We start from the raw sequence: 21,203 nt of genomic DNA, 5'->3' as shown, positions 1-21,203 counted from the left end.
TCAACCCAAGCCAAGGAGCAACACAGAGACCAAAAGAGACTTGAAAATACCTGATACAGGAAGCTGCTCTTCACAGATAGGAGGACTCAAAAGCAGAATGGCTGCTAAATAATGCAAAGGGAGGGAATTCCAGAAAACGTCTGACACAGAAGAGCTAGTCTATGTAGAGACAAAATCACTGTGAGCATCTTCGAACACCTGCACCAGTTACACCGGAGATCGCCACTTAGAATCAGTTGATCAGCTTTCTTTCAACACAAGCCAGTTTGATGTTTTATAAAACTTGAAAAGTTTTACTTTGACCTTCCATGAACTTTCCCCATGTTCAGAGAATATTACCCTTGTAATACTATTCCCTTTCCTGATTATGAAAGCAAACAATTACTGAAATTTTAAAATTTCATTACATCTTTATTATACACAGAAACCTACATTTCTATGAAGCCTCCATCTCCATAAAGCACCATTTTCAATGATTCTCGCTGTGACTAACTCACCAATACCAGTAAGCAACCATTTGTTTTTCTCAGAGGCAATGTGTTAGCCTGATCATATTGCTTCCCAAACAACTAGTTTTAAAACAGTTACATTCTTCTACAACAATAACACAATGCTGGCAACAGCATTTTACAACAAACTAATATATTTTGATCAACCAGGGGCTGTAGAAATGGTTCTGAAGTTAAGAACACTTTATCAGAGGATCCAGGTTTGACTCCCAGAACCTACACAGTAGCTCTCAACCTTCTACTTCACTTGCAAGGGATCTGATACCCTCTTCTGGCCTCTGAGGGCACTAGCCACATATGCAATACACAGATATATGTGCAGGCAAAACACTTAATCACATAAATTAAAATGAAAAAACTTGAATTGTCGGTTTCCTTTATATCCTGTTTTACCATGTAACCAACATAGCATTCAGAAAGCAGAATTATACCTAATCCCTTGGGGGTGATTCCACTTCGGTCCTGAGGATTCACTGCCCAGTAGTAGTACTTCAGTGTGTGCATGATGAGCAGCACTGTCCCAACTCTCCGGATAGTATTATAGATGTTGACTGTGCCAATGAATTCAGTGGATAGGTAAGTATAAAGCATCAACTGAACCTACAAAACCAAAGGGAAGAACACAGGCAAAGAAGCTCATTGGTACCCATCGCATAGGCAACTATATTTGGACTATATTTATTCCAAAGAGTAAGATGCTGAGCTTGATGACATCATATCAGACATCAAAATACACAAGCATGCAAATGTACTCCTTATAAAGTAAGTATCCCCAAATATATCACTTTTTGTTATATTAGCCCATGAAAATAATTCATTTATTCCCATTCAGCAACCACCAAATTTTCATTAGCATCTGTATCTTTATAATAAATTTTATGCTTTAAGCAACTGTTTTGTTTTGTGTGCTTTTCTGGGTGAATGGGTGTGTGGACTTGTTTGTTTGTTTGTTTGTTTGAGACAGGATCTAACTATGTAACCCTGGCTAGTCTAGAACTCAGTATATAGACCAGGTTGGCCTCAAACTCACAGGAATTCACCTGCCTCTGTCTCCAAGATGCTGAAATTTAAGAACTAATGGTAAATACCACCAGGTTTGGCCTTAAATAATTGATTTGTACATAGAGATGCTTTCTGTATTCTACAGAAAAGCAGAAGCCAGGAGAGGGGAGATCAGTTCCTTGTTGGGTAAAGCAATTGTCAAGTAAGTGTGAGGAACTCCATTTGGATCCCAGAACCAATATAAAACCACACACACAGTAGCGTATTTCTGTAATCTCAATTCCCACACAGAGATGGAGATGGAGGCACAGATAAGAGAACCCTAGACACTTGCAAGCCAGCAGGCATAGGCTGTGGTAAGCAGCAAGAGATCCTGTTTCAAAGTCTGTGAAGAATAAGAACTTACTTTGGAGGATATCCTCTAACTGCCACATGGGTCCCATAGCACATGGCACCACATTCCCACATCAACATGCACACACTTAGATACATGCACACACAAATATTTTTTAAAACGCTGGTATGGCTAAAAATACTAAATACATAAAAATGTACACTTGTCTATATTTACTTCACAGAAAAGCTCTTGTTGTATGTAAGAACAGGAGAGTGTAAGTGCTACCCCACCACAGCACATTTCATCCCCATACAGTTTCAATGAGATCATGATTCTAAGCCTCAGCAACAGCTATCCTCAAGTTCTTACGTCTATATTTACTTTACAGAAAAGCTCTTGTTGTATGTAAGAACAGGAGAGTGTAAGTGCTATCCCACCACAGCACATTTCATCCCCATACGGTTTCAATGAGATCATGATTCTAAGCCTCAGCAACAGCTATCCTCAAGTTCTTACAGCAAGAGAAAATCAGGGCTACTCCTATTCTACTCTCACGCCAAACCATGAACTTCCCATATTCTGCCTAGTGGGTATATATATTTTAAAAACTGAACAAACTGTATGCCCAGCATCTATAATCTCCCCTCAGACTAAATTACTTCCATGCATTTGCAACTAAACATTTACATTACCTTCCTGAACACTAGGGATTTTCATTTTCAACCCTGTGCTGAGACTTGTTGTTGCTTGGGAATTTTTTCAATAAGCAAGTATTAAGTACATACCTCTTAGATATCCTATAAATAACCAATTTAAGATTTAATTAGTAATCTGAATAGTAGATATGTTTTTTAAAAAAATGATAATGTTTAATTGGATTAAACTGAAGTTTAGAAGACAACTGGAATACAGAAAAAAAATCAGAAATATGCTGACATTTCAGATACTTTGCTGCATCAAAATGTTTTTGATATATTTACTGCTGTTAAAATGGGTAGCCCCAACCTGTCACTAAAGCAATACTTCTTATACTTCAAATTCTTAAGCACTTTATTTCAGGTCAAAAATATTTACATGTACCCATATACTTAGCACTGGATTGAGGATTATAATGACACATATGCCATTCCTCACACTAAAATATAATTAAGGAGATGAAAATTATACAAAAAACTCAAGCCATAAAAGCAGACACTGAGACACAAACAGGCCATGGCAGGGCTGGGGACACTGAGCAGCAGAACACTTGCACAGCATGTGCAAAAGACTGGGCTCAATCACCAGCACCTCAAGGACACAACCACAACAAAAGGTAATGACACAAAACATAATGCAGTAGCCAGAGAAACTATGGTTAGATACAGTATATCTGTAGGAAGAACCTCATCAATCAAGAAACATAAAGCAAGGCTTTGAAGACCAAGTAGCAGTGCAGGCAGACAAAAGGAAAGGAAATTTCCAACAAGAAAAACAGTAGCTGAAAAAACTGTATCACAGATCTGGAACAATCACTTTCCAAACCTACCTGTGCATTAAAAAACCTAGAAAACATTTTCTTAAAACTTTATGAAGCCTTAGTGATACCCCACACTATTCAAATCAAAATCAGCAGTAGATGGAATAATATTCTGCTTTAGATTTTTGTTTTTAAAAACTTTCCCCAACTGATTCAGCCAGCAGCCAAGACTGGGAAACCACTCTCTAGTGAATCCTTATGGTACCTGCCAACTTACTAAGGATATCTGAATTTCTACATTACAAAACCTAGAACTGGCAGAAAGGCTTGAAGCTAGCTGTGAGATTACCTCACTCTGAAAATAACAGAAAACTAAAGTCTGAGAAAAGGATATGATGAGAATGTCATGTTTGAAATATAAAGGAAGACCAGTGTGGTGATGCAAACCTGTAATCCCAAAACTTGGGAGACAAAGGCAAGAGGATCTTAACCTAAGTTAGACTGGCAGGCTACAAAGTGAGAACTAGGCCAGCCAGGACTTACAGAGATAGACTCTGTCTCAAAAATAACAACAAAATGTTCAAGATTTCTTAAATAAAATAATAAAGTGAATACAAGGGAGATAAAATCAGATAATTTTAAGAATGATATTATAACAAGGAAAATATATTGGATTTAAAGCAATATACATTGATAAATGAAAGTAAACACCTCTGTGCTAATTAAGAACAAACCTTCCTCCCTCATCCACTAATCATACATACTAATCACATCTATGCAGCAACTATCTTTGTCACTATGTCTAATATCCATGAGTGCAAGAATCAAGCCTGTCTTGCTCACCACTCTACCCATACTTCCCAGAATGAAGTAGTTATTCTACAAATACTTTCTGAGTAAACAAAAGACCACTGCAAATCAGAAAACTGATAGTGCCTTCAAGTTCATTACAAGAATACCTCTGAAACTGTGCGACTATAAGGAGCTCCTCACTCTCTGCCCAAAGCAAAGGCTAGATCACACAGCTACAACTCTAACTTCAGGAACTACAGGAGGGTTCGCTTTGACTCTAAAGAAGCTCACACATTCCCTGTAAGCCTAGTGTGCTCTTTAGAAAAGCTTTCTCTCAGCCTGCAAGCTACACAACCTGCCAGTCAAACAATCTGGATCCGTCTATAACTGTATGATAAACTAAGAGTAAATAAAAGTCTTTATAGATATACCAAGCAAAGAGTTGACAGAGAATATTAATTTAATATCAAGTCAATTACAAATTCTAAAAAAATTAAGGAAATTTAGTTAAGAGTGTAAAGAAATAAATTGTGATAATATTAGGACATAGAGAAGTCATATGATTAAGTTTAAAGTAAAAAACACTCCTCTATGAGTAGGTATGTAATAAGACCCTTTTTGACAACTTCAAAAGAGACACAAAGCCTTACAAATATGCTGGCTAGTAAGACAAAAAAAAATGTCTAGTAAAAAATTTTTAAAGTAACTTGAAACAATCTTTGAAAAGAAATAAGACTGAAGGTCATAGAAGAGAAAGAGGTCAAATTTAACCTGAAGATAAAAAGCTACAACCTCCAGCTGCCTCCTCTGATTATTTCCAAATGGCAATCACAGTCGGCAGCTGTGTTTCTCTTTACCATTTGAAAAGACTGGCTCAAAATAAGATATTATGACCCCAGAAGGGAAAGTCTGCAGACATTTTTTTTCCTGACAATTAGAGTAAGTATGTGCTATAATAGACACAGCAAGTGGGCAAAGGGGGAGGGGAAATGGGAACAGGGGTTAAAATAACACCATTTCTAAGAAAAATTGTAAATACAGATGAACATAATTATACAACTTGGTAAAATTTTATTTCAAATTATATTTAATATTAATACTACTAAGCTTTTAGGACAACTAATAGATAAGTGTATTAAAGACTTTGTTCACGAACTCTGTAGTAACAAATTCATTTATGTTCATGTAGGAATAAGTAGTTTGTTGTCAAAGTACTATAAAATTATTTGGCAAACACTTAAGAATTTTGTTACTTAATATTAAAATTAACATTTAATGAGACCACTATATTATACCTTAAAGGAAATGTGGTATTTCAGCTTTGGCTGTAAAATGAAACCCAAGAGTTCATCATACTGACTGAAGTATGCACAAAAGAGGCAGACAATAGGCACAGGAGGAGATGGGAGGAAATGGAGAGAAGAAAGAGAGGGACACATGCACATATACATACACATGTGCACTTACAGAAGACCAGAGCTATAGAACTATAGAGTCTAGGAACGATGGAATAGAACTGCTCTTGGATTTATACTTACCAAACAAAGGCCCTCTCAACTAAAACCTTATTTAATACAGAAAAATGAAGCCAAAATTAGTATACATATGTATGTATGTATGTATGTATGATGTATATATGTATATAAATGACTGGAACATTTTCCTAAAAAGCAAAAAAAAAAAATGTGCTTATTCAAAACTGGCTATCCACTGAAACTTTGCTCATCGATATATAGAAAGAAGGAAGAAAGAAAACTCTAATGACTGCCACTTTTCTCAAACACAAACACTTAGAGAGTGAAAGGAGATCAGCACGCATTACCTTGGCTGGAGTGTGGATCCATACAGCAGGGTTAAGAAGAATGTGATCACACAGTTGTTTCAGGAGGGGCATCCCATTCTGCAGATTGCTCAAATACTTTGAAAATGCAAGGCAAAGTTCAAGCACTGCTCTGCTGACGTGGGATTTGGAAGACTGTGGGGGGCGTGGGGAGGAAAGTAGTTTAAAGGTTACTGCTAATTCAAAGGAAGGTAAGTAAATTACAAGCTGTCAACACCAAAAAAAGAACTTGTCCACAAACTATGCTCAAAGTTAAAGATGGCATGAAGCTCACTGCCACACTTCCTTAACAGAAGACAGGAAGAAAGGTAAAACAAAATCTACAGTTTAAGTAATTTTCTATACTCAAAGTAGACACTCTTGTAGACAGCATTTCTTAACCACGTAGAAAAACAATTACATGATTTGCAAATCAATATTAAGAATAATAAAATATATCATACTTTACCTTTTCAAGGCTATAACCTATTACCAAAAACCCCTTACAAGCGAGCATCTGCTCCTGCATAGCAATTGAGTTCTTCAACAACTCCATGATAAAAGCCAGCAAGGTTGTACTAAAATAAGACAAAAGGCAATGGTTTGAGAAAGAATATTCCACAGGAAAATATTAGATTCAACATATATAGCCTTCCATTTATCTTAATCAAAATTTCTGTTTCAAGGCAGGAATGTAGCTCAATGGAAGAATGCTTACCCAGCATGTGTGAGGTCCTATGTTCAACCCACAGAAACACAAGGCAAGTCCTACTAACCATCTCCAAGATTATTTCAGAACAAAATAATTCTGTATTGATTAAGAGCCACTCAATATTTCATGTATTTTATCACAACATTAGTAACTTAGAAACCATACAACAAACATGCACTGCATAGAAAAAAGTGAACAACATCTCAACATTTGGAGACAAGAAATAAATACATGTGTAAGGAAAGTATTAAGATCTTAATAAACATAGCTTTATAGAGAGATACAGGGCAGCTGGAGAGATGGCCCAGCAGTTAAAAGCACTGACTGCTCTTCCAGGGGTCCTGAGTTCAATTCCCAGCAACCACATGGTGACTCACAACCATCTATAATGGGATCTGATGCCCTCTTCTGGTGTGCGTGAAGACAGCTACTGGGATAGGAGGATGAAATGGGAAGGGACTGGGAGGGCAATGTAAAGGAGAGAAAACTAATACTAAAGGCCTTTTCAAAAGCTGTATGGAAACCTACTACCGTAGAATCATTATGACACCAATAGAGCTTCCAGTGCCAGGAATAGAATTTATCCTTGTTGTATCTTGTTGAGTCACTGACCAAGGAGTCTAGCCAAGGCTATTGGTTACCCTCCATAACTTGACAGTAATCCCCTACCACTGAAGAAACCATTTACTTATATCACATGAAGAAATAACACTGGTTCCTGAATAAAAGCTTTATTAGTAACTAGCATTCGAAATGCTGGCAGGCATTTTCCAAGTTACCAGAAGAGAAGTCATCATCAATGATGACTTCATCAATGATGATATCATCATCAATATCATCCAGCTATAAACACTACAATTTACAACAGCACTCTGCCTACAAGATGTACTGGTGAACAGTGGCACAAACGTTATAAAAGTAACCAACCACTTTTTAGATTAGATATAAGGCCCACTCTGAGATGGAACCCATACATCACACTGCTAAAGATAACAAGAACCTGAGACTAGATGGGTCTTGGGCCCAGGGGAAAACTAATACTATTATTTTACTATAGGTACATAAAAATAAAACTACTCCTGGGGGCTGGAGAGATGGCTCAGTGGTTAAGAGCACTGACTGTTCTTCCAGAGATCCTGAGTTCAATTCCCAGCAACCACATGGTGGCTCACAACCATCTGTAATGGGGTCTGATGCCCTTTTCTGCTGTGTCTGAAGACAGCTACAGTGTACTCATAGATATAAAATAAATCTTTTTTTAAAGAATTTATTAAAAAAAAAAAAAAAACAAACAAAAATACCTACTCCTAAGGGCATACTGTTAAGCCCAGAGATCAGTGCACCACTCAGCACTGACCAGCAAAGTCTCTAATACACACAACTAGAAACTGTGCAGAGAATGACAGACTTTGTAGCACTCGGCTCTAAGTGAGATGTCTTCATCAAACCCCTCCCTTCAAGGCTCAGGGACCTATGTAGAAGGGGAGGAGGAAAGACTCTAAGAGCCAGAGGTGGTAGATGACTCCAAAAAACCAGTGTCTTCCAAGCAGACAAGGAATAATAAATGAATGAACTCACAGAGACTGCACAAGGCCTGCGCAAATCCAAACCAGAAAAAAAAAAGAAAAAAAAAAATCCCAGCATAGAGAGGAAGTGGACACAAAGTCCTACCATAAACCAAGAAGTTTATTCAAATAATAGCTGCTGGGAAAGGTAATATCCCTTTTCTCTAATAGCATGTCACTGAGCATACCAGCTAAACTCCAGAGCAGGTCTGTCCCCTGCCCAGTAGTTGGCCAACATAAAACAGACTACATTCATATTCTCTCTCTCTCTCTCTCTCTCTCTCTCTCTCTCTCTCTCTCTCTCTCTCTGTGTGTGTGTGTGTGTGTGTGTGTGTGTGTTAGTTTGATATACTTAGTATTTTTTATTTTATTAAGGTTTTATTTATTTTCATTATCTTTTTTTTGTTTCTGTTTTTGTTTTTGAAGAGGAAGAGGGAGAGAAAGACCATGAACTTGGGTGAGTAGGGAGATGGGAAAGATCTGAGGGGAATTGGGGGTGAGTATAATTGAGATGCATCCTATGGGAAAAGAATTAAATAAAAATGAAAAAATAAACATTACTCTCAAATCCAAAAAAGAAACACTGTATACATGTGTGAAATTTTCAAAGAATAAAGGTATTATTTAAAAAGATAAAAAAAAGATAAAAAAAATTAAGCATATTCATTTTTAAGAGTTAGGGATTACAAAAGAAAAAATAAAACAGAGCAAACTGAATATGATTTAAACTATCAAAACAAGCAGGGCTACAAACTGGACTAAGAAGTTTGTTCCTAGCCAGGCATGATGCTGCACACTTTTAATCTCAGTGCTTGGGAGGCAATGGCAGAAGAATTTCTAGGAGATGAAAGTCTACAGAGTAAGACCCTGTTTCCAAAAATCAAAAGATAGAATAAATAAGTAGTTTATTCCTTCTTTCTACAGAAAAATCATGATCCTTCAGTCTTACATTTAAAAGTGAACAGGAGATACAACATTCTCCATCACCCACAGTATTTAGAGAAGCCCAAAAGGAAAGGAAAAAGTAGGATTAGCTGCCACCTCCTCATCATTGGTTCCTAGGAAAGACCACAAATTCAGCAAGACTGGCTCACCCTCATCCTTGACAGCAGCATTATGCTACACCAGTGAAGAGACTAAAAAGATGGGAGAAAGAAAGAAAAACTAATCCCTGCCAAACCAATCACAAAAATTTAGTAAGCTTGTTACTATGCCAGGAGTAATTTAATTAAGTATTTTAAAGTATAGACAACAAACCAGGTGCAGGAGAGCACATCTGTAATCCCAATTACTTAACAATAGATGGCAGGAGGTCAGTAGGTTTGAGACCAGCTTGGGTAACACAGCAAGCCCCCAAACCACAAATAAATTATTTAACTTAATAGAGTTGGTAAATGCTACATCTGATTCCTGCTCAGAAAAAAAATTAAAAATAATTTTTGTTGTCTAAAAATAATCTGAAGAAAATTAATTCATCATCAGTTGGATACACAGGTCATAGATGTCAAGTCACATATAGCAGAATTTCTAAAAAGAATGGAAAGCTCATTCAAATTTCTCAATAAATGAAATATGATCATTGTATTATACATAATTTCACTGGAATATGCAGCCACAAGGAATTCATTCATTTAGGCAGCTCTCATGTTCTACAATTTATCATAGAATTCACATGTCTCTGCCTTTGTTAAGACTCAACTCTATAATACAGAATATAAAATATGTCAAAATAAAACCTAATTTTTTAAAAAAGACAAAAATCCCCTTGCCTACCACTAAAAGTTTTAAATTTCACTTATACAAATGAATGACAAAGAAACTAAAATATAAAAACTTTTATCTCCATAATAAACCCCTGCCAATTTAAAATATTTAAATACACACACACACACACACACACACACACACACAAGTTCTGTTTGTCTTGACTGGTTTTTCCTTTTTCAGATGATATTTCTACATAGCCCTTACTGTCCCAAAACTCACTGTGTAGACCAGGTTGACCTAAAACTAACAGTGATCTACATGCCTCTGCCTCCCAAGTGTTGGCATTAAAGGCTTTGTCACCATGGCCAGCCAAAATATATACACTTTTAATAAATCCACTATCACCATGTTAACTTTAAATGATAACATTTATTATGTTTTAGAGGGTCTTTTCTACTAATAAGTTAGAATTACATTAATAATAATATAATTAATATTTATAGTATTATTCATAAATAAGTTTCTCTAAAATATTGTTACTCTACAACAATATGAGTGGCAAAAAATACTGTTCAGTTCAATAATCATGAAAAATGACTCCCACATAAAATTAGAACAGAGCCACCAGGTATGGTGTTGTACACCTGTAATCCCGGCTCTCAGAAAACTAAGGCAGAAAGATGGTGAGCCACATGGTGAAATACAGGCCAGTGGAGTAAGGACTACACAGTAAAACACTTTCTCAAGAGCGGGGAGAGGACACGGAGGCAGATGTTGCGTGTCTCCGCCAGTCAAAGATAGTTGGTATATCTAGATGGGGTATTGGGTTACACTTCTGATTGTATGGGCATCTTGTTATTGAGCATTACCAAACTTATAAAGCTTTGATTAACATTTTTTAAAAAGTTACTAATAAAAACAAAAAAAAAAAAAAAATGCTCTCTCAAAAACAACAGTCAAAACAAGAAATCAAAAACACTCACCAGATAGTCAAATCAACCTCATCAGATAAATATTGCCTATAATCCAGCTGGGCAAAAAGCGGAAACAAAACTTGTACTCCTCCAATGGAATGCATGGCACTCTGGATGGAATGTGTTAAAACTGCCTTTACATCCTTGGAAAACACAAAACACAGTAAAGGTTTGAAAATTTTCTTTTCTAAAGCAATTGAAACTACAATACAACAGAAACTATAGGAACACTAAGATGTGGTATGCCACACGTATAAGAAAATTGAACAAGTACTCCTCAGTCATTCAGGGACACTTCTGAGATAGTACCTGGAGCATGAGTGCATGTGGTGAGTGAACGAAGATGGACGGATTGTCCTTGGGAGACGACTCGAGGCACAGCTGGGCATCTGTGGCCCGCGGGTTGTAGGTGAAGGCAATGGCACTGGAGAGTTTGCCATCATACAGTAACAGTTTATGGTGCTCAGCAAGGAAAAGGTCACTTTCCGCTTTAAATTTAAATGTGCCCTGTTAATTACAAAAACAAAAAAATAGTAAAATACACACGGCGTAAGAAACTCTAAATATAAATGACCATAACATAAAATGTAAGAATACCAGGTAAAATACTGGACCCCTTTCACAAATGTGAGTCGTTGCCTCTGATTTACCCTCTTGATGGTTGCACAACCTTAAGTTTAAGTTACAGTAACTTTCAGTTACCTCAGGATATTTTCCAATGGCTTCTGTGCCATCTGTTCTGACTCACTGGTTGTTTAAGAATGTGTTGTTTAATTTCCATGGTACAGATCTTTCCAATCTCATTCTGTCGGTCATAATAATATATCCAATGACTTCAATCTCCTTAAATTTACCAACTGAAGACTACTCCATGCACTCTCAAGAAGAACACATATGATGTGGGTGCTGCAGTGTTCTGTCTGTTAAGTTCACCTGGTCTATATAGTTGCTCACATCCTGTTTCTTTGTTGATCTAAGTATGATTACATACTTATACACAGTCAAAGTAGATACTGAAGTCTCTTATTTTTATTATATTGCCTTTTGTATGTTCCTTCAATGCTGTCAAAGATTATTTCACGGTCACATCTAAAAACAATGTTTTAATCAGTGAAAGGCTGCACACACAGGGCTGGAGAGATGGCTCAGTTGTTGAGAGCATTGGCTGCTTTCCAGAGTCCCTGGGTTCAGTTCCCAACACCCAAGTGGCAGCTCATAATTGTGTGTAACTCCAGTTCCAGAGAATCTCACCCCCTGACACAAATATGCATGCAAGTAAAACAACAATCAATATACATAAAATGAAAATAAATAAATCATATTTTAAAAAGATAGAAAGAATGCATACACAATAGCTTATAGAATCACAGAGCCCAGACCAGTAGGTATCTTAGTTTATGTACACATACTCTAAGAATTACAAAATCAGTTGTTCAAACACTGTGAATATAAGTAAATTATGTGTATTTTGGCACAGTTTAACTTTTTAATAAAGAGCAAAGTGGTGCACACCTTTAACTGAAGCACCCAGGAAGCAGAGGGGGTAGATCCCTGTGGGGTGAGGGATCTCCTGAGCTACACAGTGAGTTCCAGAACAGTCAGAGCAACAGAGTGTACAGTTATAGTGAGTGCAGTTATAGTGAGTGTACAGTGATAGCGAGCACACAGAGATGGCTCTGTGGGTATTAGTGCTTGCTGAGCAAACATGAGAACCTCAGTTTGGATCCCCAACACCAAGGTGAGCATGGTCACACTTGTACATGTAACACAAGCACTATGGGGAGCAAAAACAAGGGACTGCTGGCTACCAGCCTAGCTCAAAGTTCAGTGCAAGGTGAAAAACTCTGTCATAGCACTAAGGCAGATGTGATGACAGCAAATAGCCTTTACACATGTGTACATGTTGCACACACATACACAACCAATGAGAGATTACTTCATACTCACAAGGATAGTTCTGACCAAAAAATCTGATAACACAAATAGGAAAAGACATGGAGAAAAATGTCATAGACTACTATGGTAATATAAAATGGTGCAATCATTTTGGAAAATAACATGGAACTTTCCCAAATATGTAACCCTGTTACTGTAGTCATATTAAAATTATTCATAACAACCCAAAGTGAAAGCCTCACAATTTCCATGAGCTGATAAGTGGGTAAGCAAAATTCCATAAACAGAAGAGGGAATAACAGCGTGTAGAAGGCCCTGGGTTCAGTCCCTACTTGGGACAGGAGCAGAAAAAGAGAAAGAAAAACATGAATTAGCCAAAAACATGCCATCAGAGACTGAAAAGCTCAGACGTAACAGTGCAATGGTGTAGATGACTTGAGTGTGTCCCACAAACTAACACAAGTTGAAAGTCAATTTCCATTTTCCCACCATGAAGAGCTATAAAGTGCAGAAAAGATGATTTCAAGTGGGGCTTTGGAAAGCCAGTAGAGTGAAGTGAACTCTGGTAGCATTATGAAAGGAGAGAACCCTAAAAAGGAAGCACTCTGTATTCTCTGCTAAATGTCTACAAGCAAGTATGTCATCACCAGTAACAGGCCAGAGACCATGGACCCCTACAACACGAGCCAACTCTTCTTTTTGCTATAAAGTTACTCTGTCAGAGGTATTTCACTACAGTAGTGAAAATGAACTAATAAACCGGCAAACATAAATCTGCATAAAGTAATTACATATCCTATAAATAGTGAACACATAATAAATATAAAACACACATTTCTCATTTTTAATGTCCTTAAAAGATATGCAAATGAATCTGAAAAGAAACGATAGGGCTGATAATATTTAGATCTAGACAACATAGTTCATGCCTGTATCACAGTACTCCTGAGTGACAGGATTATACGGATGTAAGAGTTCAAGACATTTTATATTATTTGTGACTATTATTAAGGGTATCATTTCCCTAATTTCTTTCTCAATTTGTTTATCTTTCAAGGAGAGGAAGGCTACTAATTTGTTTAAGTTGATTTTGTATCCAGCCACTTTGCTGAAGTTGTTTATCAGGTTTAGGGGTTCTCTGGTGGAAGTTTTGGGGTCACTTAAGTATACTATCATATCATCTGCAAATAGTGATATTCTGACTTCTTCCTTTCCTATTTGCATCCCTTTGACTTATTTTGTTGTCTAATTGCTCTGGCTAGGACTTCTAGTACTATATTGGATAGGTAGGGTGAGAGTAGGCAGCCTTGTCTAGTCCCTGATCTTAGTGGGATTGCTTCAAGATTTTCTCCATTTAGTTGGATGTTGGCTACTGGTTTGCTGTATATTGTTTTTACTATGCTTAGGTATGGGCCTTGATCTTTCCAAGACTTTTACCATGAAGGGATTTTGAATTTTATCAAATGTTTCTCAGCATCTAGGGATATGATCGTGTGGCTTTTTTTTTCCTTTAATTTTGTTTATATAGTGGATTACATTGATGGATTTCTGAATATTGAACCATCCCTGCATTCCTGAAATAAAGCCTACTTGATCATGATGGATGATTGTTTTGATGTGTTCTTGGATTCGGTCTGCAACAGTTTTATTGAGTATTTTTGCATTGATATTCCTAAGGGAGATTGGTCTGAATTTCTCTTTCTTTGTTAGGTCTTTGTGAGGTTTAGGGAAATGGCTGAGAAGCACCTAAAGAAATGTTCAGCATCCTTAGTCATCAGGGAAATGCAAATCAAAACAACCCTGAGATACCACCTCAGACCAGTCAGAATGGCTAAGATCAAAAACTCAGGTGATAGTAGATGCTGGTGAGGTTGTGGAGAAAGAGGAACACTCCTCCATTGTTGGTGGGATTGCAAGATGGTGCAACCACTCTGGAAATCAGTCTGGCAGTTCCTCAGGAAATTGGACATAGCATTACCTAAGGACCCAGCTATACCACTCCTGGGCATATACCCAGAAGATGCTCCAACATATAACAAGGACACATGCTCATAGCAGCCTTATTTATAATAGCCAGAAGCTGGAAAGAACCCACATGTCCTTCAACAGAGGAATAGATGCAAAAAAAAAAAAAAAAAAAAAAAAAAAAAAAAAAAAAAAAAAAAAAAAAAAGTGGTAATTTACACAATGGAGTATTATTCAGCTATTAAAAATAATGAATTCGAGAAATTCTTAGGTAAATGGATGAAACTAGAAAATACCATCCTGAGTGAGTTAACCCAATCACAAAAGAACACACATGGTATTCACTCACTGATAATTGGATATTAGCCCAAAAGCTTGAAATACCCAAGATTCAACTCACAGACCACATGAAGCTCATGAAGAAGGAAGACCAAGTGTGGATGCCTCAGTCCTACTTAGAAGGAGTAACAAAATACTCAAGGGAACAAATATGGAGAGAAAGTGTGAGACAGAAACTGAAGGTGGGGCCATCTGGAGACCATTCCACCTGGGTATCCATCCCATGTGCAGTCACCAAAGGTAGACACTGATGTGGATGTCAGGAAGTGTATGCTGACAGGAGCCTGATATAGCTGTCTCCTTAGAGATCTACCAGAGTCTGACATATACAGAGGTGAATGCTCACAGCTAACCATTGAACTGATCAAGGGGTTCCCAATGGAGGAGTTAGAAAGAAGACTGAAGGAGCTGAAAGGGTTTGCGGCCCCATGAGGAGAGCAACAATACCAACCAACCAGAGCTCCCAGGGTCTAAACCATCAGCCTGGGAGCACATAGGGAGGGACCCATGGCTCCATCTGTATATGTAGGAGAGGATGGCCTTGTGAGGCATAGGAGGGAGAGGAGCTTCCTTGGTCTCATGAAGGCTGGATGCCCCAGTGTGGGGGAATTCAAGGGTGGGGAGGTGGGAGTCGGTAGGTGGGTAGGGACACATCCTCATAGAAGCAGGAGGAGGAGGAAGGATGGGATAGAAGGTTTCTGGGGGGTGAATGGGGAAAGGGGATAACATCTGAAATATAAATAAAATATCCAATAAAAAACTTAAAAAAAAAAAAAAAAGAGTTCCAGACTAGTCTTGGCAACACTACAAACATTTCTCTAAAAGCTGTGTACTGCATATGCACATACATTCTAAATATTTGATTGGTGTACATATATGGCTTCTATAATATTTTATGATAATAATATAAAATATTTAGAAGTAAAATCTACAACAGTAACAAAACAAGTAAAAAGGAATAGTCAAGACCATATTGAAAGTTTCTATATCAAACATTACACAATATATCATTTATTGGCAATAAGAAAAATTGTGTCAGGAATATAGAAGAACCTAAAAAAATGCCGAGATAATACAACAGAGAAAGAACAATGTTTGTGGAAGAAAAAAAATAAAGGAACACTAGAGGACACTGATTGTCAACATTCATCTTAGCTATTTAAAAAATATACATTATAGGTAATTTATAAGTAACTTAAATTTACTTTTCATGGCTCTTCTGGCAAATCATAGTTGGTCCTACCATACATGAATGCAGAGTATCACAATCATGAGAAAGCCTTCATGGCCTAATTACTTCCCTAGACTCACCACTTAACATCACTTCCTTGAGGGTTAAGCTTCAATGAATTTAAGAGAAATACATAATCAGACTTATAGGAAGAATAGTTTTCCATTAAGCTTACTTTATTAACAAAAGTCAAATTAATTCAAAATGAAGCACAAACCAACAGAGAAATATTAAAACAATAAAACTAAGAAAAGAAAATAAGAAAATCTTTCTAATATTGTAGTCAAATATTTATAAGGACACACAAAAAAATTGAAAGTTATACTTGATAAAAATCAAATTCCTGAGGCAGGTATGGTGGCACACACCTTTTATCCCAACATTCAGGAAGCAAAGACAGACAAATATCTGAGTTTGAGGTTAGCCTGGTCCACAGAGTGAGTTCCTAGACAGTCAGGATTATATAGAGAAACACTGTCTCAAAAAAATAAATAAAATAAAATTTCTGTTCTTCAAAAACCATATTAAAAATTTAAAAAGGTACACAAGAGAAATTTATAAATCATACACCTGAGAAAAACTTACGTTCACAATATTTATGGAACTCTTGAAACCTAGTAAGAAAATAAATCACACAAAAGAAAATTGGTGTGAAAACACAAATAAACAGCCAATAAGCAACAAAGAGATCTTCAGTATCTCAGGCCAGTAAGAGAATTACAACCACAGAGAGGCCAGTCATAGTGACATATAGCTATAATTTCTGCACTTGAGAGGTGGAGACAGGGTGATCAGGAATTCAAAGCAAGCATCAACTATGTACCAAGTTCAAGGCTGGCTTGGGATACTTGGGACCCTGTCTCAAAAGAAGTGGAAGTGGTGAGAGGAGGCTATAAACATTCCTCCAATGGGAACAATCCTATCCCGGAGTAAATACCCAAACAAAATTAAATAATGATATCAAAGAGACATTTGCACTTTTATAATTATAACACCATTATTCACAATTGCCATTAAGTACAAAAAGTGCTCATTAAGAGATTAAAAGAGGCTGAGTGTGGTAACAGTTGCCTCTCATCCTAGGACTACTGAGGCAGAGGTAGGAGGATCTATGAGTTCAAAATCAGCCTGGTTCCAGGACAACCATGGCTGTGTACAAAGACCCTGTCACAAAGGGGGAGGCGGGAAGAAAAAAAGTAGATGGTACATATATGGAATAAAATATTATTTGGGCATTAAAATAAATTAAATTCTGTCAGTTTGACAATGTGGATAAAACTGGAGGACATATATTAAGTAGAATAACCCAAGACACAGCAGATAAATGATCCTGGATCCTCCTCATACTTAATCTAAGACTGTCAATCTCTTAAGAACTGAAAGTTGAATGATGGTTACCACAGACAGGGCGGTGGAGAAAGAATGGTCAGTGTATACTACAGACGAAAGAAAGAAGCTATGGTGCATGGTTGGCCAGCAGGATAACTATAAATAAGAACAATGTATTTCAGAAATGCAAAAAAAAGTAGGAACATCTTATCATGAAGAATGATAAATGTTTGAGAAGACATATACATTCATCCTGATTTGAACATTTTGTATGTATTTTAATGCTGTGTGGTACCCCATGAATATGAACAATTTTATGTCACCTTAAAAACAGATTTGCCTTCATCGAAAGGATTAGAGCATGAAATAAAACTGAAACTTAAGCAGGCACTTTTCACAGTACCTCACACATGTCAAGTATGCTGCATTCTTCAACATGTGAAGTGCCCTTTGACCCCTGTGATTTCCCTGTCATGCTCCCAGTGCCCTGGCATACATTATATAACTACTCAAGGTATAACTCCCCATGTATGGCCCACCCCCTAATCAAACCCAAAAGGCATTCAACCATTAAACAGTGGACAGTAAGTTAAGTACCTTGTACCCCAGGCCCAACTGATAAATGGCAAAAATCTGAGCTGCATTAAGAGCATCACTGAAAAGGTAAACCGCAGTCATCTGACCACAGAACACCCGGTTCGCATCTGCTGTTTCTGATGAGCCCAGGAAGCATTTGTCAAAGGTCTGTAAGAGAAAGCAGGTTAAAAAAAAAAAATATATATATATATATATATATATATATATATATATACACACACACACACACACACACACATTCTGCAAGTGATAGATAACACATATAAAAAATAAAACAGTATGAATTAAAACTCTTCCATTTTGATAATATGGATAGACCTTTATCCACATTAATATAATATGATATAATATTAAGTAAAAGAACACAGGCAGATAAATGCATGTATATACATATGTTTCTTTCTAAACTATACAGGAATAGAGTAAAAAAAAAAATTCATTTAGCACTTATTCCTTCACACCTGGAGTGGAGATTGGGAACACAAGTTCTCTAAGTTACAATAAATACAATTTGTTAACGAAGAGACAATAAAAAGAGAATCAGACAAGTTGACATGATTCTAAGTTAAGAAGTTAAACATCTCAATTGAAGGGAAAACTTTGTCTGAAGCAGGAAATGATGAGTCTGGTTTGGGCCTGTGTGACCCTTCTCACTGCACCCTTTTCATACTGAAGACACTGGTGTGTCTCATTAGCTTAAGAGACTAAGTTAGCGTATCCTTACCATCAACCTGATGTTCTAGGACTCAGTGTTTCACACCTATTTTCAGGTGGAACTATATTATCATATAGTTGATAAGTGACAGAACTGAGTTTCAGAGGTGTTTGATACCACACCATGAGCTCTGAAAGCTAACATTATCAACATAAATGTAAGTATAAAAATGGTATTAAAGGAGAGTGGCAGATGAGTGGCTTAGTTTGAAACCATTTTCCTTAGTGGGTTTTTTTTTTTTAAGTTTTCTATAAAAAGAATGTTAGAAGGAGAGAAACAAGATCATCCCTAGTTCCATTCTAACCTCTGAAAATACAATAAAAACTAACAGTACTAATAGCAGCAATGAAGTATATGCAAAGCATATGGACATGTATTATCTAACTTCTTTATAAAATAATCATCTTTATCTAAAGCCAGAACAATTTCATGATAAAATCTGAATAACACTTTAGCTGATAAATCAACAAATTTTATCAAAAAATAACACAGTAATCAAATTATGCCTATAAAAATACATTATGGCATCCAAAATATATACTCAGATTTTAAAATATTCTTGTTTATAAATTTCATTCCTCAGTGTACTGATTAGTTTTGTCAACTTAAGACAAGCTAGAGACATCTGAAAGATGGAACCTCCAATGAGAAAATATTTTCCTCATACTCGCCTGTAGGATACTGTCCAGCCCACTGTGGACAGTAACATCTCCAGACAGTTGATCTTGGATTTGATAAGAAAACAGGCTGAACAAGATGAAAGGATCAAGCTAGTAAGCAGCATTCTTCCATAGTCTCTGCATCAGTTCCTGCCCTGACTTTCTTTGATGATGAACAGTGATGTGGAGGTATAAGTCAAATAAAGCCTTTCCTCCCCAGGCTGCTGTTGGTCATGGTGTTTATCACAGCAATAGAAACTCTAAGACACATGGCAACATTCTGGAAACTACTTACATCACTGGTGTTGACAAACCATGTTATCTCTCCATAGGAAGCAAGTTCACCATTCACATAACATCGAAGCTCACTGTTCTTCCATCGGTTGTAAATGTGTACTATAGTTACCATGTACCACTGAGTAAGCAAAAATAATGATTCTCTTACTAATACAACCACATTAATAATAACTAAAAAGTGAAGGATTTTAATTAAACTTAAAAAAAATTTGAGTACTTTAACTAGCCCAACATTCAATTTCTAGAACACTATTTATTTGGGGGAAATCACAGTAGATTAATCTTAATCACCAGATAATTTTTACAATGTAATATTATGAAAATTTTCAAACACATCACCAAAAAGTTAAATAACTAGTAAAAATATCTTCTTTAAATTTTGAGTATCTGCTACCTACCTTTGACATGTTATTGATGACTCTTTACTAATCTCTAACTTATATTAAAAGAAGACAGTATAAAGTAAATATCATTTTCTTTTCTCCTGGCATCTCTCATAAAACTTGCAAATAACCACACTGGAGAAATGTCTCTATGGTTAAGAGCATTGTCTGCTCTTCCAGAGGTCCTGAGTTCGGTTCCCAGCACCACATGGTGGCTCACAATTTATCCTGGGATCTGCTGCCCTCCTCTGGCATTCACATATATATTCAGTTAGAGCACTCACATACATGCATACATGCATACATACATACATACACACACACACACATACATACACACACATACATACAATAAGCACACACATACTTTATAAAAAACTACAAATAACTAAATGTTAAGTCATTTTATGACCCAAACCATAGCAGCTGACAGCTACCAAGTAATTGAAACACACTTTGAGGAAGCATAAACAGCTGCAAAACCACACATGGTCAACCCTGTACTCTGCAGGCTGGGTAGCTTCTTAAAGGAGCCAAATTGGGAAGAGCACATACCTTTTGTGGCTTGAAATCAAATTTCACACAATGTTGAAAGCCTTTTCCTTTTGACTTTATTGAGGTTATAATCAAACAGCCTCCAACAAAATGAGCAGAGTAGCCAAGACCTTTGCTGGTTCTGAAACTTTTATAAAGAGTAAGTTTTTATTTTACCTCAAAATAGTCTCATTTTCAAAATAAGGTGTTCTCCACCAGTCAAAGATAGTTTTTATATCTAGGTTGGTCAGTGGGTTACACCTCTGATTGAACAATTCCAAACTTATAAAGCCTATGATTAACATTATTTTAAAAAAATGTATAAATGCAAAAAGGAAAAGGGGACATGGGATAGGGGTTTCCTAAGGGGGGTGGGGGGAATGGG

At 36.6% G+C, this 21,203-nt stretch overlaps 1 protein-coding gene across 5 annotated transcripts in view; it reads right to left on the bottom strand.

Moving 5' to 3' along the window:
• The window catches only part of Lrba (LPS responsive beige-like anchor protein), a 542,935-nt gene that overhangs the window by 452,754 nt on the left and 68,978 nt on the right, over positions 1-21,203 (bottom strand). For all 5 annotated transcript variants that reach the window (XM_076932608.1, XM_076932607.1, XM_076932609.1 and 2 more), the window contains exons 7-14: positions 20,840-20,966; positions 19,900-20,019; positions 18,231-18,377; positions 11,183-11,380; positions 10,883-11,016; positions 6,385-6,493; positions 5,919-6,071; positions 941-1,109 (exon numbers count right to left, since the gene is read on the bottom strand). In XM_076932608.1, coding sequence (XP_076788723.1) covers positions 941-1,109; positions 5,919-6,071; positions 6,385-6,493; positions 10,883-11,016; positions 11,183-11,380; positions 18,231-18,377; positions 19,900-20,019; positions 20,840-20,966 — 1,157 coding nt within the window. The remainder of the gene's footprint in view (positions 1-940; positions 1,110-5,918; positions 6,072-6,384; positions 6,494-10,882; positions 11,017-11,182; positions 11,381-18,230; positions 18,378-19,899; positions 20,020-20,839; positions 20,967-21,203) is intronic.

Source organism: Arvicanthis niloticus, chromosome 4 (genome assembly GCF_011762505.2).
Source record: "Arvicanthis niloticus isolate mArvNil1 chromosome 4, mArvNil1.pat.X, whole genome shotgun sequence".
Classification (NCBI taxonomy): Eukaryota; Metazoa; Chordata; class Mammalia; order Rodentia; family Muridae; genus Arvicanthis; species Arvicanthis niloticus.
This window is presented reverse-complemented; position numbering and strand designations above follow the sequence as displayed.